Source organism: Motacilla alba, chromosome 2 (genome assembly GCF_015832195.1).
Source record: "Motacilla alba alba isolate MOTALB_02 chromosome 2, Motacilla_alba_V1.0_pri, whole genome shotgun sequence".
Classification (NCBI taxonomy): Eukaryota; Metazoa; Chordata; class Aves; order Passeriformes; family Motacillidae; genus Motacilla; species Motacilla alba.
In genome coordinates this window covers 133,358,996-133,380,190 of record NC_052017.1, presented here as the reverse complement: position 1 = coordinate 133,380,190, position 21,195 = coordinate 133,358,996, and the positions used below count along the sequence as shown (strand labels likewise).

Genomic DNA, 21,195 nt, shown 5'->3' with positions numbered 1-21,195 from the left:
TTACACTGTTCACACCAGCAACTTTGAATATAACCCTGAAAGCAGTAACGTGAGGATCCTTTAGCCTTACTGCTTCTTTAGGCTACACCCTACCACATGTGAGGCAGTAGGTAACTTACAATAGGCCATAAATGTGTGCTTACTTCAGGAGATTCTTGAGAAAAAAATCTCAAAATCTCTGACACCATTATACAGTTGTTGTTTCACATAGTGGAAATGTAGACGGTTTTATGGGCACTGCCATCACGCCTTCAACCTCTCAAATGCACACTTATCTTGCATCTGTGGATTGCTTATCAGTTTTTTAGCTCAGAGATCGACCTTTTCGTATGCCATGGAGATGCCTTATTTTTCTTGCTTGAGAGAAACATGAATACCTATTCATGTGTGTAAAATATAGTAGCTTCTTGGCATGCTGAATCTGTTGCACACTGTCACATTCCATTTGTTTTGAGAACAAAAACCTGTATAATGGCCGACCACTGGTATGCAATGGCAAACATCATAAATAGCATGTCATAGAATGTCAAACTAGCCACAGGAAAATTAAAGGAAAAGAACCCACACTCTCAAACCCAAAGCTTATTTAAAGTATACAGTGCATACTAAGTATACAGCTCATACTAAGTTCCACTCATCACTGAACTAGGCTTCAAATGATTATGTTAAGATAACTCAACCTTTCAGATGCAGCACCTGGCCTTCTATATAATGCCTGTGGTTTAGGCCAACAGGCTTCATTCTTGCTTTGCAGTGGACAAAATTACATACTTCTTGATTAAATGAGCTACAGAATCTTAAAGTCACAAGTCTAAGCTTACTAGCAACTATCTTCAACTTCATTCAGGAATTGAGATATATCTTGCAAACAGACAGCATTTTGTCGCTGCCAGGCTCAAGAGCACTGCTTTGAAATGTTAGTGGTAACATTTAAGTTTATTCTTCCTTATAACCTGGTTTGATGCATAGACTGCTTATGCTACTTCCTCTTCCATCAAGATCTCATGTTCCTTCCTTGTAGTCCTATTAATCTTCTAGTCTACTTCACCAAGCTAAATTAACCAGTGTTTTCTTCTGTCTCCTGCCCCACTCCCTGTCCCTCATCAGCTGTCTGTTTTCCTATTACTCCAGGACCTACTTCTACCTCATTCTACTTTGAACTTTGATTCTGAAGCACAAAATGTAGTCTTTCATATGGTATGAGAAATACCTAGAAAGCAAGACATTTCATTAATAGAAGGTAGATGCAGATTCATATTCATTATACTGGACTATAGTTTTCAGTTCAAAATACTTCTTTGTGATAAAATTCTTCCATTAAAACAATTAAAGTCTACCCATATGACTGCGCTAGATGCTTTATTTACTATGCTCTTTTTACTATGCCATCTCAGCATCCAGTCTCCTGGATAACCAAAGCTAATTTTTGAGGATCAGGAAATGTTCCTGAAGGACGCTTTGTTCTCTCTCTAGTTTTTTCTGCTTTAAAAAGAATGTAGCAGAAGAGAAAAAAAGCTAAACCTCTTATGGTTAATCTGGGCACTGGTTGGAGTAGAGCAAAACAAGTAACATGTATAGCCTGAATTGTTAGTGTACTACAGGGCAAAAAGAGATCTGAAACTGTCTATTGCAGATAATACAGCACTGGGAGGAGCTGCTGACTCCCTCAAAGGGATGAAGGCCCTACAGAGAGACCTCAGAAAATCAAAGGACTATGCAATCACTAACCACATGCAGTTCAACAAGGGACAGTGTTGAATTCTGCTCCTGGAAAGCAGCAACCCTGGATGCATGGACAGACTGGGGAATGAGAGGCTGGAGAGCAGTCCTATGGAAAGGGACCTGGGGGTCTGGATGATGGCAAGTTGAACATGAGCCAGCAGTGCCCTGGCAGCCAGGAGGGCCAAGAATGTCTTGGGGGGCATCAAGCACAGCATCACCAGCCAAGCAAGGGAGGGGATTGTCCTGCTCTGCTCTGCACTGGGTAGCCTCACCTTGAGTGCTGGGGACAGTTTTGGGTGCCACAATAAAAGACAGGTAGAAAACTATCAGAGAGTGTCCAAAGGAGGCCAACAAAGATGATGAAAGGCCTTGAGGGGAACCTATACAAGGAGAGGCTAAGGTCACTTGGTCTGCTCAGCCAGGGGACCTTGCTGCAGTTATAACTTCCTCATGAGGGGAAGAGGAGGGGCAGGCATGGATCCCTGCTCTCTGGTGAGCACTAGTGACAGGACCCGAGGGAATGGCCTGAAGCTGTGTCAGGGGAGGTTTAGTTTGCACATTGGAAAAAGGTGGTTGGACACTGGAACAGGCTCCCCAGGGAAGTGGTCACACCACCAGCCTGAAGAGTTCAACAAGTGTCTGGACAATGCTCTTGGGCCCATGGTGTGAATGTTGGGGATGGTGCTGTGCAGGGCCAGGAGTTGGAGTGGATGATCCTTGTGGGTCCTTTCCAACTCAGCTTATTCTGTGATTCTGTGATTCCAAGTTTGAAAAGACATGAAATATATCATTAGAGATCTAATACTACCTGCTGTATTCATATTGGCAGCATTGGTGAAAAAACACAGGATGAATTGTATAACTCATGGCATGACTCTTTAACCTCCCCACACCACGTATGTGTGAGTTAACCACTTAGCAAAACACCAGTTTTGCGATTTAATATTTAACGCAAGAAGTCGAGGGTTTGCATACTAATGACTCAAACAATCAAGAAGCCAAGGATTCTCCTTCTGGAGAAACTCATGATTCTAAACTTTGTTTTTCTGAAAATATCTCTAAAGTATCTAACTTGACAAGCTGTGCTGGCCACTTGCAGTGAATGAAACTGAAGACAAAATTCCAAATATGGAACATTTCTTGTCCTTCAACGACACATATGAAAATGCAGTTGTTTTTTTTTAATGTTTGATCAACCCCTTCAGCCACTGGTCATATCATCCTGCTACTGGCAGATGTAAAAAAAGCTTTTTACACCAGTGAGCGATTCCTCAGATTAACAAAGCCACAAGTGACACCCCCCACCCCCACATGCCTGTTTGCTAACAGGGAGCAGCTTTCATTGCTGCCCTCAAAACAAACACAGCTAAATGTTCAGAGCTAACAAGTAGCTGAAACTGTCTCCATCGAGAATGAGAGGGTCTTATCAGAGCTGAACAGTGCTTCTGGAAGTAAGAACAGATAAAGCTTAACAGCATAAACAGCTCTGTAATGTAAGTTATCTATAACCTTGTTACCGACTCAGAGCATGACATAAAAAACAAGTATTAAGAAAGAACACAAGCTGAACAATTTTACTTTGAATCTTAACACATAATACTGAATTTTATACATAGATGTAAACTTGGCTGAACTGTAAACTTCATGAACATTAATTCTGGAGATTCAAAAATATTTCAGGCTATTTAATTGAAGAAAAACAAAACCCCAATGCAGTTTTATTAGACCACTTACAAAGTTACTTTAGAATGCCTGCCAATAAAAAGGTGCCTATGCAAACTGAATGCTGCTATGAATATTTAAGAGAAAACACTAACTTTATTTTTCAGACAAATTTAGTTTCCTCCCAGTAATATTAGACTGCTGGAGAGAAGACAATATTGAAGAAGCACTCTGCTCCATCATATTAAATATGATTATTTGGGACATTTTGATTACATCACAAAAATGCATTAATTCATGGGTCATACTGCACCAGATAAACAGTAGTAACATATCATTTGAAAAAAACCTAAACCTTAGGACTAATTTAATTTGATTAATTTTTAAAGCATGTGGCTGCAAAGCCATTCATTTTCTGTTTTGTGTGGTATTCAGTCAATTCAACTCCCTGTCACTCTGCTGGTGACAAGGAAGGGAAGGGATGACAGCTGGCCATTTTATGCAGAGAAGGACCATAGAATGACAGCAGTCCCCTGGTTTGGCTGTCACCATGGTTCTTTCTCTCAGTAACTTTAAAGCTGTCCCTCTTCAAACTGCTGTGCACACTGGGGTGTTTTCCAGAGCAGGGACAGAAATGCTGAGTAGGTCACATGACAGCAGCATTCTCCCTGTGACCAGTATTGTCCCCACAGCTCTACAGGATGAGCTGATAAATATCTGCCTCAAAGTGCTCTAAGCCCACAGCAACTGTACCAAGCTGTAATTAACATATACTGAAGATAAACTGAAGTATCTGCAATAACCAGAATAAATGAACTTGAAAAGAATGCAATCCAAGCCTGAGGCACACAAAGTGTTATTAAGGTCTGCAGACTTGATGTAACAAGTTATTTTTTTCAAGATAGGAGAAAACACTCATAGGAGAGATATGATAATGCCAGCAAGATAACTAAATTTAGCATGCAAAACATTAAACAGTTTAGGAGGTTTGTGCAAAGAACTAAGAATTAGATTTAAGAAAATTACTTTCTTAAAGAGGCAGGCCAGACAACTTTATTCATTTTGTCCTAATAAAAAAAGCTCTGTAGCAACACGACCAATAAAACCCAGCTCCCTTGCAAAACTATTTAAGGAAGTTTCAGCACTTGCAAGCAAAGAAACCAGAGGTTCAGCTGCTGAAACCACAGCACCTGGTGCTTGAGTGGAAGCTGCCATTACAGGAGAAGGCAGACTGAGCAAGGTTACATCTCAGCTCTGATACTGCCCTGCAAAGATCCTCTCAGGTATGACAAGAAAGCATCACACAGGCTTAGAAATAACTGAATGACAGCCCAGCATGAAAATACTTGTCTGCTGCTTTCAGCAGAAAAAAGTCAAGTAAGGACCAACTTCAGATTCCACAGATCACTAAAGACATACAGCAAAAATGTAAGTCTTTACTACTCATTTGCTTTCTTTTAACTTACAAACAACCTTTTTGAAAACTCCTCTGCTACTCTACCTCAACTTTGTCAAGATAGACTAATATTTCATAATTAATAAAAATGCAAACAAAGTAACACCCAATAATTTAATGGAAGAACTATAATAATTGAATAGTTAAGGTTGGAACAGACCTTACAGATTATACAGCTCCAACCCCCCCCTTCAATCATGGGCAGGCAACCTTTCACTACACCAGGTTACTCAAAGCCCCATCCAGCCTGGCATTGAACACTTCCAGGGATGAGAACGCCACAAACCCTCTTGAGAAATCTATTCCAGTGCCTCACCACCCTCACAGCAAAGAATTTCTTCACAGTATCTAATCTAGACCTTTCCTCCTCCAGATTAAGGCCATTCCCCTTTGTCCTATCACAACATGCCCTTGTGAAAAATCCCCCTCCAGCCCTGTTACAAGAGAGCCCCTGTAGGCTTTGCAAGGTGCCATAATAAGGTCTCTCCAGAGCCTTTTCTCCTTCAGGCTGAACAGTCCCAACTCTCTCAGCCTGACCAGAGGTGTCCAGCTGATACCAAAACATAGCCCTTGGATCAACCCAGTGGCCCTCCTCTGGACTTGCTCCAAGAGGCCTGCATGAGACCATGCAGTCATAGCAAAAGCACAAACAATATGCGTAAAAATCCCAAATTACCAAGGACAACAGGTACAGCAAATATCTGTCAAGGAAAGGTTCTAGGCCAAGTGATCTGTATAAGAAAGTACTATATTTCACTCTGCTTTTTTATTACTAAAATATATATAATTAGTTCACTCAATTACTCTAAAAACTTAATATGGAAAACTGATTTTAAAATATTCCAGTAGTATTACTGAATTGATACCATGCAATTCTGACATGTACAGAGAAGTACTAAATTCTCATCTTTCACATGTAAGCCTCTATTATTGTACCTTCCTAAATGACAAAGAAATACAGGCATTAGCTTACCAAATAAAGTTAAGCAATAACTCAATATGTCAGAAGTTGTGCAAGTGTCAAACAATTCCAGGTATTAAAACCAACATTATAATTCTCTTTGCACACTAATAACTTGAGAATATAAAAGCCAAGATCAGTTTTCATTGGTTTTGTCCCCTTTGGCTACACTGCCTATCCAAGCTGTGCAAAGCACAGACAAGCATTCCCAAAGATGGCAATCCACCTTTTGTTCCCTTGCATTGTCTGATGCCTTTTGTCTGAAATGCTTTAACAGGAAGAACCACTGCCTGCATTTTTAACATTCTAGAAACTTACTGGCATCTCTTGTATTGCCATAAATTAAGAGACACAGTAAATACCAAACATTTACTAAAACGTGGGAAGCTGACATTACTAGCTTTTCAAAGGGGGAGCATAATACACCAGTAAGTCACCAAAATTTAGATTTCTTACCCCGGGAAAGTACCAAACCCTTTCAAATGCTCTGGTCAAACTAACAGTATCATCAGGAAAGTAACAAAGGCCTATCTGGTAAATAACCTAGGGCAACTTAGTTGCTTCAAGCTAGCATTTCTGTTTTATTGTATCACTCCGTTTAGCCCAGCAACTAGCTCATGTCAGATGAACTTCATCCAAATTCAGAACAACCACTACGAGATTCAGTCAGAAACCTGTACACTTTATATGCTGTCAGGCTCCTTAATATTCTTTCCACAGGTCTTGTATAACAGAAATAATTATACCAACACTCTTTCCTTTTGGTAAAAAGATTACACTTGCACATAAGGTTTATGAACATTCATTGAAGAAAAAACCAAACTTCAAGAATAGAGCTTGTCTTATCAACAGCAACATTTAAAAATTATCCCAATCTGTAGGAACTTCTGTAACTCTTTCTCCAATTTGACTTTTTATATGTTAAAATAACCTCTTCTCTACCTCTCCCACAGCAAAGTTGATCCTTAATCTCACAGAGCCTTCTTTAGTTCAAACAGTCCTTAAAAGCTGATAAGCATTGTTTTTATAACACAGTTATAAAAGTAAAGTGGGTAAAGTGCAGTACTGGTCCTAAGGGAAACAATTATAACAAGGGATACTATTACTTTTTAAAATATCTGCGCAAGTTATATCTATATATCTGTGTATCTAGATACATGTTAAAAACCACATTCTTTGTAAACTGAACTCCAGATAGTTTTTACACTGCAACAGGGTATGATAGAATAACATTTCAATTAATTTACATATTATATCTCTTCATATTATATATGATATCACTATCACAGAGGAGAGTTAAGAGACTATTACTTCAAAAGTGTGTTGTTATTTAGTAACACACATTTTATAGAACCATTTGTTGCAACAAGTCAATTTCATATTCTGCAAGTATCCTGGCTAAAAATAAATATTAAAAAATACACAAAAGATAAATAAAAACATGTTAATAAATTTAAAAAAACCCAAAAAACAACTCAACAGCACCCTGAAAGAAGTATGCTTCAAAACCCAGTAAGATGTAATTCTTAAGAATTACACCCTCCTGTCACAAGGAGAGTCTAAACGAAAACTATCTTCCAAATTTACCAGTGCGTTAAAGCACAGTATATTGTCAAGATCACTACTTCCCTATCTTCAAGCTGTTGTTTCACAGGTCTCACTGAAAACCTTTTCCTTTAGATTCTACTACGTTATCAAACAGTACTACAAAAATTCTGTTTGGGGAAAAAAACACTGAAACATTCCAGTTCCTTTCATACATCTACTAAACTGCAAAGCCAGTATTTTTTGCTTCCTCCCATTTACTATAAAATCATGAGAATGGGACCACAGGGGACTCAACCATGAATTCAGAAGGATTATCGGACCTTTATATGGTTGACTGACTTCTGAGAAGGTAATGGTAAGTCAGGAAATTTACACTTCTCTAATTGTATGCCCATGCAAACTCTTATTCTTGGTACTTAGGCATAAAGTACATTTTTTTGTGAAAAAATGCATTACTCCATGGGAAAAGAAAGGAGAAAAAAACACCTTAAAACTGATCAACTCCTTAATGCTCAAAGTAGTTTCTATTATCTAATGCAAATGGAATACCAGTAATCAGATTCTATTTCAAAGATAATGAAAATTTGTGACTTAGCACACTGTTTACATATTCAAAATTTAAACTTCCAGAAGCTGTCTCTGCACCACAACATTTAAAGACTGCAATAACAGGCATGAACATACTACACTGAAAATTACCAGAGCGCATTTATGATTAACTGGCTGGTGCTTTCTTCCCTTCTTCCCGTACCAGAGACGAGACATTTCCCTTCTAAAAATAAAACGAGACTAAGAAAAGAAATGAAACAAAACCCACGGTTCAAGGCTGTTTGAAAGCATTCTGTGTACCTGCTGTCAGCTCCAGGCACAGGCAGAGCCCCACGACGCTGTGACAGGATAGTTTGCTGGACGCTCACATTTGACTGACAAGGCAGGGAGCAAATGAGCGAGCGTGCAGCAGGGGATGTATCGCAAATGATGACGATACACGAGGAGGAAGGCTTCCTGTGCTCAAGTGTGGTTGCAGAGCACTAGTTTGTTAAAAGGCAAAAGTATTTAAAGATACAGAGCTGAATTGTTCGTACACAATATTGAAGAACACAAAAATAATCCCCAAGAACTGCTTGCAATATTTGGTTATAAGGCGATTGCTCATAAACACTTTCTAATGGAAAAGTGTTTGCATTCAATATTAAACTAATAGTTTGTCTTCCTTGTGCTGACAACCTTACATAAACCCTGTAAGTAATTTCTGAGAGTCCAGAACCAGTTAGAAGAGTGGTCAGTGAAGATTTAAAATATTATTTGAAAAGGGGGGTTTTAAAGCATTTGAAAGCTGCTAGCCTTGCAGCTTTTTAGTTTGTAAGCTACAAGAAGAAAATGAATCCTTTTGTCTATAAGATAAATTTGCTGTAAGGGTTAAATGCTAGTCCCAGCAAGAAAGTATTTTTGGAATCATGATTGCTTTTTCCCTTAAGGAAGGATGTTTATTTAAATAGGCACGTGCAATACTAAAAAGCATGACAGCCCTGTAAGAATCTCCTTGCAGTAGCACTCGCAGTCTTTCTACCCCACACCCAAAATGAAACACCTTCCTTCCCCCGCAACATCCCCCAAAACAAACAACCACCACCAAAATAATCTCCACATCATCCATGCACCAAGTTCTGTAGGAAGCTGTTAAATAGGCCAGGACAGCAACAGAACAACATTAAATCATTGCTTGCTCAGGCTGTTGCACTGTGATCTAAAAGCCAAGACATCCAAGCAGAGAAAACCAGGACCAAAACTTGTATTTTACTGCAAATTATGTATTGGAACAACTCACCTTGCACTAGGTTTTAACATTCTGATGGATAAAACGTTTTTCTTTACAGTAAAACCTTCTATGGGAGCAGGCATCTCTAAAAGTAAATTTGTTCTAACTTATCAGAAGTATTAAGGTGGCAAGTAAAAACATTTTTATCATTGGAACATTGAAGCTGGGATTAAGGAAATTCAAATATATAACAATGATTTGACTAAATATATAGTCAAATGGTGTACAATTCCAATAATAAGCCATATGCCTATTTATGTGCTCGAGGTTTTTTTTATTAGGTTTTATTTTCAAATAATAAGTGAAGTAATACTGAGGGTTAAACAAGAACAAAAACCAGACACCCTTAAAATTGTTTCAAATGATAATTACCATCAATATAAAAATATAGTACAAGCTACAGACATCACCCCCTTCTCTGCCAAGTATGGGAAATCTCAGAAGAATGGAGAATATGCAGCAAAAGTATTTCAAACTTTCTCTGGAAACGAAACCTTTAAGACTGAAAGCAAAAGCCAGTAATACAACTAACTCTTCCACAGCCTACTTTATCAGTCATCTGTTCCCTGCCCTTCAAGAAAAAAAAAAAAAATTCTGCCCTAACACAAGCCAACATGTTGTTTCTGGGAAGGAAGAAAAGAATGTGACAAACTGAATCCTTTTTCATCCTGCAACATTTAATCTTAAACAACTCTAACAATTTGCTTGGAAGTTTCAAGCTTCTGTCTGAATAAAAATTACTTCTCTCATATCTTCTCGAAAGGATTTTTAAAACGTGCTCAAAAGAAAAGTGAGCAATAAAATTCTGTTCGATCTGACAACTCGCTTTTTCACTTAATTACAGCTGCAAAGTTGAATAGGAATGAATGCACAAGTAACTTTATGAGACCCCCTGACAGTGTTTTGCTGCTCAGCCCCGCAGCAGCAGCTGCCCCCAGGAGCTGGCAGCTGCTCTCAGCTGGGAGCATCTGCTGCAGAGGGAGGGCGGCAGAACTTGAGCAGCACCGAGACTCAGCACACTCAGGGAAGTGGCAAACTTCTCACTCGTGACAGATCTCCACCCCAGCCACAGAGAGAAGCCCACACGAGAAATCTGACCTCAGTAGCAACACTTAGGTAAAGATTAATAAACTGCCCTTTTATTTTTTCATGCATTTGGGGATTACAGTACTGATCTGTTAACTGGAATTAGAATCTCATATCTTGCTGTGATTAATGTAGGCCTTGCCATCAGTGTTCTTAATAAGAGATTCTAGTTAGGAGCACCAGCTCACACGTGACATCTGTGCAGAACAGCAGCAAACACTTAAGAGCATCCACCTATTTCTTACATAGACAATGGAGCAACAGAAAATGTATCTAATTACACTGAATGATAATCTTGTTATTGTCACTGTTATTTCACAAGCAAGATAAAGATCTCGACACAATCAATGTGCATAGTCCTTCCAGTATTTTACCTCACAATATCGTTTCTTCTAATAAACTAATCTGTCTCAAAAAAATACTTACGCAGCAGCAGAGAAAAAGTAGAGTGATAACAAATAAAGGTAAAACTTATGGAATGTCTTATTTCCATTTCAAACCAATTACCTGGTTTAGACCTTTTGCCATACCAGATTTCAAGTTATCACATGACAAGATTACATAACACTGAAACAGGGCAGTAAGCATAGTAACCCTCAACTTCAGTAGGAAGACTGGACACGGGGTGTGGAAAAAGGCTTTGCAGCTGGATAAGATGGAACTACTTTGTTTCACATAGTCACTAAAAATGTCCCGATACCACAGCAACAGAAAAGTCATGACACTGAGTTCTACAATCCCTATATTTAACAGTCATGCTTTTTGAGTGAGGTTATGTTAATAGAAAATATATTTGTCATGCTCCATCCCTCTTATGAGACAGAGGTTAGCTCAGAAGGATAACAGGACAGGCAGGAAGGGGCATAACTACTCAGTTTATCAACTTGCTGTTGATTCCACACGAATAAGTGTAAAGTTCAGGAGTAATGAAGTTAGAAGGCAGTTAAAATAAAAAAAGAAAAAATCAGGTACTGGCTTCTATACAAAATTACTACTCTGTCTTCTAGAACAAGTGAGTCTTTGTAAAAATTATTGCAGGTGAAGCTAATATTCAATTACAGCTAAGTAAGGTCTGATCCCTTTTCCCTTTACAGGGACAAGAAACACTAAAACATTACAAAAAGTTATCTCCTGTAGTATCAATACAAGATGGACTGGCACAACTTCTTAGCTGGCTGAGAAAGTTTCCATAAGAAAGGAAGTCTAATTTGAGAAGTCATCCTTTGTTTCCTGTCAACAGCTTAAGGAAAGGGAGGGGGGAGAAAAAAAAGGAAGTATTTTTCCATCACAAAGTTTTCCTGAGGATTTTCAAAGGTGTTCTGAAAGCCATTAAGCATCTCAGAAGAACAAGCTTTTTAGCTGAATGGCTCTGCTTTAACTCTTAGCAGAGGGACCACCCCAGATACCTCTATAAGATACAAGAAATAGCTATCAATTAGCCAACTGCACATTCATGACTCCAACTACAGGACAGCTCCAAGTCATCAAAACCTCTGACTTTCCACTTATAAATAGATTTGAAATAGATTAAGTTTTGACAATAAATACAGCAAAACAAATACCCTAATGCATGAAGTTGAGGGGCAGTACAATATCATTCAAGTTAATTGCTAAAGAATGAAATTGCAAAGAATGAAAGTTACCAATCTCTGCAAAGAGCATTGGATTATGTAAATAGACACCAGAGTCCTTTTCTCCAACCACAACAAATTAACAGAAACATTTCTGCTATAGCACATGACTGCTAGAATTGAAGAGACTCATGCTCCAGTAACAGAGTAAAGCCTACTAGAAATTCTGTGGTAATGCACAGCAACACATGCATAGTGACACATCCAATTTCTTAACTGACAATACACAATGTAAAAAACAAATAACCATCTAGCTTGTAATCCATTATCATAAAGAGACAGCCTCTCCAGAAACATACTGGAAAAAATATTCTTCTTCTGAAGACTGTTAGCATGGCTCATCTTTACACATCCTATGCAATGTTTCATTCAAGAAGCCTACAATTTCAGGCTTCCTCTTCTCTTTGCTCATCCAGTATTATCCAGCTTGTCATACAGCATTATGTTCATATCACATTTTAAAATGCAAGACACAACAAGCAGATGTTGCACCAGCATCCAAGCACTGAAGTATACAGCAAAGAATGGAAGCAAATTTACAGAAGGAACATGATTAAGAATACAAAAAAAAAATGAAGATAGCAGTGTATTCTAAAACTGCAATATCCACTTTAATATAGAAACATTGTAGGTTCCAATCTGCACTCAATAAATAACTTAACATCTGAAAAAGGTTTCAAGATGGGGAATTGGACATAGGTGCTTATCTAACCAGGAAACAATCACTGTTTGTGACCTTCACATTTCCATAAATACACAGAAATAGAATTCTGAGACATCTGAGACATTCCAGAAGTTACAGCTTCAGTAATGTTGGATGGCTGAATGTCCAAATCAAACACCATTTCAAGAAGACAGAACTTCAACTGCAACTAATGGCTTGATGTAGCAAACATTTTTAAACCACATCTTAAGTTCTAACTGAAATTCAGTTAACAAGTGAGTTACTGCTTTCCAGAAGCATGTTTTCTACAGACATTCAATAGGCAAAACCAAAAGTAATTACTATGAAATGCAAGTCCAGAACATGATCTACCATGTCTAGGAAAAAACATTTGCAAGTATCTATCAACTCAAGCTTCATTTTGGAAATTATCTTCTACACAGTTTAAAATCAAATTTTCTGTATTTCCTACACAATTAACAAAGGTAATTACAAAATCAAACTGAGGAGCTTCCAACTACTTTAAGACCAGCTTGTGGGTCATAAGACAAGAAATTTCCTGTTTTCAAATATCTTGTGAATGAGTATTTATATTTACATTGACATTAAGTACGACTCAGTCTTGAATAATGGCAATGAGATCAAGTGACAGGGAAGGCAGAATCAATGCTTTAAACAAGAATCACTGTAATGCAGAGCAATTCAAGTGTTTCCTTAACAAATTGCAGGTTTAAATAGGAACCTACTATATACACTACTTGAACTTAAAAAGGAAAAAAGATTAGACCATAAGTACCAATGGAAATTGTTTCTGAGACATTGCACAACAGAAGGAGTCAGCTTGCTGTCAAGTCTTGCCATGTTTAGATGCAAGTACAGAATATGCTTAGGAGAATGAGTTTGTTCATTAACACAAAACAGTATTCATCAGTTGTGCTAACAGATATAGAAGGCCATTAGCACTTGAACTTAGACACATCGAGTAAAAAAAGAATACCAAGATAAATATACCTTAGAGCTCAGTACAGATGGTAAAAAAACCAGCACCAAAACAAAAAAAAAAAAAAAAACCAACAACCCCACACAAGTCAAGACACCCTCTTTCTTGGTGTAAGCCCATTCACTAAAGTACAAGATAAAAAGAGATATTTGAGAAAAATGGATGGGGATAACACAGTGAGAACTTTGCATCACTTCTATTTCTTCGATAGTATATTAAATAAAGTTATTGCCTATTCATTTCTAGTGGATATCAGAGACAGACACAGTACGGGCTGATCTTAAGTGAAAAAGTATCCTTTTGATAAAGCTTTGCAAATGACACAGGCAGGAAGACAAATACTAAGTAACAACCTCAGCAATAGCAGCTGCAAGGTGCCTCAGACAGATTGTTTCAGACTCTGCGAATTAGTCACCTTTACTGATGGTAATATTAGACAGCAGTAGATTTGTAGTTATTTCTAGTATGTCAATTTTCTGTCAAGGGTGCAATACACAAAAAGAGAAAGTTAAAGGAATTGCTGGACTTTTCCCTGACACTATGTACAATGCAGTATTTGATCAAGGTAGAAGCAAGCAGACAAAAGTCAAGTCTGAATAATAGTTCAATCCTATTCATTGATAAACTTAACAAATCAACACTTACTACTTTTTTCATAATACTGACCTCTGCCTTTTCTTATTACTTCTTTCCATAATTTCTTTTCCACTAAACAAGCACAGAGTTTCTTAAAGTCTATTGATAAAAAGCTGCACCTGAATGTATTAACAGAACTTACGAAGAAACAAAAGCTGTTTCAGAGCACCACACCTGCGTTACCCATTAATCCTTTTCCCTCTTCTTCTAGTTTTAAGATACGCACAACGGACAGCAGGAAGAACATGTTTTGGAAAAGAAAGGTACTCCACTACCTTCATCCTTTGCTAGATGAACAGTACTTTGTCATGCATTTCCACTTCTCTTCCACCCAGAGTTCTCCTATCCTTGTGATCTGAGAAAGGCAGCCTGTTTTTCAGCCAAATACCCAGAAAAATACTTCAAATATACTGTTCACCTGCTATTTTAGATTGCACCTGGAGCAAAAACTGACAGAAGAAAAGCTTGTTGCAATGAAGGAAGTACATTGATTGAAAGTAATGACTGAAATTCAGCAGAAATAAGGGAATGACAACAATGGCTACAATTCCCCATATTTACTCATTCTTTCCAGCATACCTGTTAAAAGCCACTAAAATGCAGTTTTATGTAACGACAGCTCAAACCATCCGGTACTGTCAAACATTTCTGATTAGAAAGTTTTTAAGAGCTTTCAGATTTGTGCTAAAAATCAGTCACAGGAAGTCACATTACAAAAATTAAAATGCACAGAAGACCACATTAGCATATTTCTTGTATTTGCATAACATTTTTTATAAAGTTACCTATCTCACTAATCACATTAGCATATGAATCCAGAAAATTATTATTTGATAATATTAAGAAAACCAAGCTTGACAATTTCCCATTACACATAGAAATGACAATATTTTTGAAACATTTCCTATGACTGAGAAGACCCTAAATACAGGCTTAAGATGCGGCCTCATTCTGTGGTAAATAACTTACAAATTTTAATAGTTGCAAAAAATGTATTGCCTCAACTACTTTCAGAACTAGTTTCTAAAATCTATCACATTCCATCATCAAAAAAGCATTTTCACTCTATTCTGTGGAAATTATTCTGTAGATATATTATGGTGTCAAATTATTGAAGAGCTCACTAAAGGAGAGACATACTGTGCTTTAAACCATAACACAGATCACTATTCACTGATACCTATGTTCCAAAAGGCCAAATTTTAAAACTCCAAATATTTATAAAGGCTTTGAGCAAGAGTTAACACCAAAATACACTCCTGGTAAAAACTCAAGCAATACATATGCTGAAAATATGAAAGTTAAAAAGACATTTTTATGATACTAATTTCAATGTCTCAAAGCAAAAACGCTCCACGCAAAACCACTGAGTTGCAGGGAATGTTTTGCAACCATGGCCTAATTCTTCAACTAGCTACATTTCAACTCTGAATCCAGAGTTCTCTGGTTTTAAGTTTTGGAGCTAAGCAGAAAGCTACTACCTGTATTTAAGACTACTGCAGTTCTTTAAAATTTCTTTTACGCTCTATATAAAACAGTGTAGACTTCCTTAATTTTAACATGTTCCACTGCAGGGTAGGGGGAAGAAAAACAAAAGAAATCCTACAGTCAGAGATAGCAAGTGCTGTCCCAAGACTCAAATTAAACAGTGCAGACGGGATACTTCTACAATATATATATGTGACAAGAATCAAACTTTTGACCAACACTTGAATGTACAAGACTGGAAGTGCTTTAACTGCATGTACACTACAAAACAAAACCATGTAGACGTGTAAAGATGTGTCCATAGAAACACAGTGGACACAGATTCACATGAGAGAAATGTGCTTATTATTAAAAATAAAAAAGAAATAGTTCCAGTTACAATATATTTCTAAAATACAGTCAACAGCATTATAATGCATGAATAAGTCACAACTGAAAAATTAATTACTAAATTATTTAAAAGACATGTCATTAATAGCCATTCTTTTCCTCTTTTGCTGTCCCATCCCTTTTTTAGAGTCTTACCAATAAACACTGAACACTCTAAATACAAATTATAATAAATATAAGAACTGTCAGTTTATGACACTGAAAATTAAGTCTGCTTCATCAAAATTCCAACTTTGTTGCTGTACTCATATTCCTTTCCCTAGGAGTTTTAAGTTACAACTTGCTCCACACAAAAAATGATTTGGAATTGTGAAATGTTGCCCTGAGCTGATGCTAAAGTAAAGCATTAGGATGGCATAAATTGAACAGCCATGATCATGATAATCAGACTAATGTGTTTTTTTTTCCTCTTGGAAAATATTTGATACTATTTTAATATATTCTTATGAGTGTATTAAAAAAAAAAATCTTTGATACTGTTCTTCCTTACCTCCCATTCTTTAGCAGCATCTTCAGTACTTGATTCTTCACTAGTTTCAGGCTCTTCCTTCTTTTTTACCACTATAAATCCAGGTTCCCGAAGAGACTCCCCAGTATCTTCTGCATATATTTCTGGACTCCACTGGATAAAGAAGACATACAAGTGATCTGTCCTAGAAAAGTCAAGTTATGACACAGAAAAAAAAAATAAGGTAAGTTTGCAATGTCCAACAATATTAAGTACTTAAAGTTAAAATAAAATACTATTTCATATTTTACTAGATATTAGAGACACATTTCAAAAAAACCTAGCTAGTTCTTTAGGTTTTTTTAAAATTTTTAAATATATGAAGCTGACTCTCGAGGAAAAAACCACAAAACTAGTTGGCCATGGATTAGCTGTGATTTCACATCTAAGTATGATCTTTCAACCACTTCTGTCCCATTGGATACCTCCGCTTAAAATTCAAATAACTCCCAAAATAAAACACAAAGACTTTTTTTATATCTTATTTAGAAAGAGTTACATAAAACCAAAGAAAAATATAATTTAAAAAATGTCTGCATGTTTGTTTTCCCTATGCCATAAGAACAGCTGACCACTTCTAAGACATAATCAGAATTATACAAATTGTGGGAAGTACTACAGATGTGGGGGAAGACTGCTGAAAGCACGCACATATATATGAATCATAAAATTATAAACTATAGACTATTCTAACTATAGTAAGTACCAAGATTCAAAGTTACCTCATTTTAAGTTACATGCCACAAATGGCACTGTTCTCCAATTAGAAGACCAAAATCACCCAAATTCACAGGAGGAAATTATTTGCAATCCTAACATATGTCAGTCTATTCTGTATTTGCTGCAAGTGCACAAACAGAGCACTCAGGAAAAGGACTTGCAATATATCCACTAGTATCTCTTGATCATGGAAAAGAGAGTCAGAGCTAGAGCTTCACGGCTCTGGTTGCAAGAGTTTGAATCTTCCTTATGTCTTTCTCCAGAGATATTTGTTATATCTGTGTATTGTATTAGCATGAAGAATAATATTTGAGCCTTTTCTTCTCCCTTCCTTAATAATCCTTGAAAAATTGAACACTTGAAGAACAGCAGGAAATACAGAACTGCAAAGTTTCTCAAAAGTGCAGTTATATTTTTCATGCATCATTGCCCAAAAGATTTCTGCACACAGGTATGTAGTAACAGTCTCTGAACAGGGTCAGTTACCCAGAATCACTCTTGTTAAGACTGAGGTTCCTGAATAACAATGATAAAAGGGGAGGAAAAAAAGGGGGGGGGGTGGGTAAATCTTTCTCTGGCAGTAGGAAAGAATAAAACATTCTGGAAGCATAAATTTAGGTAAATTCTATCACAGAAGTCCAAAACAAGAAGCTGCAGAATCCTCATGGACTGAATGAGGCATCAATTTTAAGTTGTCATGCAAGTATGCAAGTTTTTTTCAAGTCTCGATTTTAGCTTTTCAAGAACTTTGAGTTATGCATAACTATAGCAAGTAGAAAAAGTACATGAAACTTGATGCTCAAGGAGCTATTAGACTCTCCTTCCCAGACTGGCTCCTTTGAGAGTAAGAATACTGAAATAATGCTTTTCTCTCTTTTGTACTCAGTGACAAAGACAGCTGGATTGGCACTAAGTATTTACATCTATACAGACTAGCACTCAGCAAGGTTAACACCAAATTAAGAAAACAAACACCCCCCTATGAGGACATGGCTTTTTCTTGACATAAAACATAGGACATACATTGAATAACTAAAGAACTGATACTGATAGTATACTACCCCTTTCAGTTAGAGAGAGACAGAGACCCTTCACAGCTGAAAATTTCCAAGGAGGTCAGTACAGACCGAAAAATAAGAAACATTTCTTCCAGAACAGGTGATCAATTCTGCTTTATGCTGAAGGTAAGTGCTTGCTACATTAGAAAATGAACCAAAGAGACTGCAATCATTTTAATCAACTAATCTAGACATCATTGTCATTTATGAAACATTTCTCTTTTTAAATTAAATACAATACAGTTAACTCAAATCTGCTTGTTCTAGAAGTAACAAGAGAACTCCTGGCCCAGACAGGATTAACAGCAGTAGAATTGGTGGAACAGACCTTTGACTCAAAACTTTGCATCCTCTCTACCAATTAAGAGGTAGCGGGGGTGGTGCTTAAAAGCAGGTTAGTGTTGCACTACCATGGACTCAATTCTACCTGTTGTATAAGTATAATACTTGATGTAATTTCAATCCATCACACATTTCCATCCATAGTGACACAAAAGACTACTGCCTTTCTTTTTGCAGCCAATTTCAGTACAAAATAATTTTATTTCTGTGATGAACCTCTTCTCCTTTAGATTAAGAATCCCACTTACTTCTAATTTTCTTTATATGTTACACTTTCTAGGCATTAAAAAGTCTTGCTGTTTTCCTCTGGACTCTCTCCAATTGATCCATATCTGTCCTCAACTGCAGAGCCCCAACTGGACATTCTATGCCATTCAGCTCAAAAGAAAAGATGGAAAAGTGATTTGATCATTGTGGGTAGGTGTTTATACCAGATGATAACTGATTGTTTTTTGTTTGTTTCTTTTCTCCCCACTCTTTGACAAGGATGTAACACCTCTAAAAAACACTTTTGGGCTGAAAAGAAGTCACAGTTTCCTAGCAGTAAAGATCATTTCAGAATACAAGGCTGTACCAGTGAGTGAACATAAACAATCTCATGTCTTCGAGTTCAACAAATTCAGGTGTTTTTCCAGTAGACATGCTTGAAGTGGCTCATGGAAAGGTTTTACCTTCCATAACAAAGATAAGACAAAAGAACCCCAGCTACCTCCTCTGAACTCAGAGAGGATTTTTAGAAAGTTTCCAAATAATGGGAAGCACAGATAAAGACAAAAATTTTGCTGCAGAACTTACTTCCTCTACCAGACACCACTTGACTCTTTGTTATTTACTTGCTACAAACAAGAGCCTAAATAATATAATAAGAAGCTACTTGACAAACTCACAAGCAACTCAAGTAAATCAGTAAAATGTCAGTAAGGTAACGAGGTACTCCAATGGCAAATACAATACAAGCCAATCAACATCCTCAGACACTGACCCTTTTTTGTGATTACTTAGAGAGATACACTTGCTGCAAAATTTTGAATGGTGCATAAAAAATTAAAAACTTAAACACATACTGGCAATTGCTGATTTTTACAGTTTGCCTCTGTCTTACCTTTCTTGTGGAACAGCAAACCAGTACTCATGTTTTTTGTCCCTTTGTGCATACTGTTGCATTGTTGCACTTGCTTGAGAAACGAATGTTTTTCTCATGGGTTTTCCAACCCTGAGACACAGAAACTTGTGAGATCGATGTCGTCTTTTTTCTTTCATAACAGAAGAACCTAATAATAAAGACAAAGTAAGCTGTCCACAAGGTACTAAAGAGTTTAACAAAATCATTAATTAATTTTATAATAGACAATTGACGGATCTAGGTAATTTATGTAAGTAATGGGAGATGGGGTAAGATAAGTAGTAATAATAACCTGACCTTTTTTCTTATGAATGTCACAACAGTAGAATTAACTTCAGAGCACAACACACTAAATAATTCTAACATTCATTTCTGCTTCCAACTTCAGATCACACTGTTACAGCATTTCATCCAAGCTTGCAAGTATTCAAACAGTGTTCTTGATGCATACTCTCAACATTGAATCACCACCCTCCCACTATTAAACAGTATCCCACATACATGGAAAAAATATTGTGTTAAACACATATTTTGGCTTGATTCACATGTGTCAGAGATGTTTGTTAGTTACTTATCATTTACAAGGGAAAACATTCTGGCCCTACTGATACATGATTAAGATGAATTTTAATTTTTTAGCTATATCAAACACCTCAATGTTATGAACATCACCTCAGGATGAAGTACACTGGATGTTGCAGTACAGGATTTTTTCTCTCTGGTAGTATATTTAATTGAACTAGGAGAGTTATATGATTACCCTCAAGGTCTGAATTGTCAAGTCAGCACAAGGTAAAGGAAGAAGCCTTCTTAAAATTGTTTCTTTACTATATTTTCCAAATCCTCCAGCCACAAGAGACTTTTTTAAAGCAAGGAAAATGTAATTTTAAGAGCTATTATGATCCCTTATGACAATATAGGGTTTATACTAGTTCTGGTATTACATGTACATACAGAAAAGTTCCAGTTTCCCAGGACATATCTTTACCACAGATCCACTAAGCACAAAAAAACCTCACCTTCTTGCTCTATAAACATTTTCTCAGTAAGATTTTTACCATGAAGTTTAGAACAGCACTGTTCCACAAAAGACGATTTTTTTCTAGTAATTATTTCAATGTGTGCCTCTTAATTTTCAGTCATGTTTTCAATCAACTTTTAAGAATTATACCTGCAGCATAGAGTATAGTAAATTAGCCATAAAACCATGCATTATTTGGAAGTATTTTATTAATGTGTAAGTTCAAAGGTAATTTGTCAGATTGAACAAAAAAACAAACCACTAAAATGAAACAAAAATAAACAAAAAAGCCTGGTTCATAGGACTGGCATGCAAACTCTGTGCCAGTATTACATAAACAGTCTTCAAATGATTGGTATT

The 21,195-nt window shown here is 36.8% G+C and overlaps 1 protein-coding gene across 12 annotated transcripts in view; it reads right to left on the bottom strand.

Moving 5' to 3' along the window:
- Nucleotides 1-21,195, bottom strand: part of OXR1 (oxidation resistance 1) — a 259,358-nt gene that overhangs the window by 13,443 nt on the left and 224,720 nt on the right. For 10 of the 12 annotated variants that reach the window (XM_038127446.1, XM_038127438.1, XM_038127444.1 and 7 more), the window contains 2 exons: nt 19,794-19,962; nt 16,554-16,716 (listed from right to left, as the gene is read on the bottom strand). In XM_038127446.1, the coding sequence (XP_037983374.1) occupies nt 16,554-16,716; nt 19,794-19,962 (332 nt within the window). Of the gene's footprint in view, nt 1-8,048; nt 8,137-16,553; nt 16,717-19,793; nt 19,963-21,195 lie in introns of those variants that run through there. The other 2 variants (XM_038127449.1, XM_038127448.1) reach the window with 2 other exon arrangements.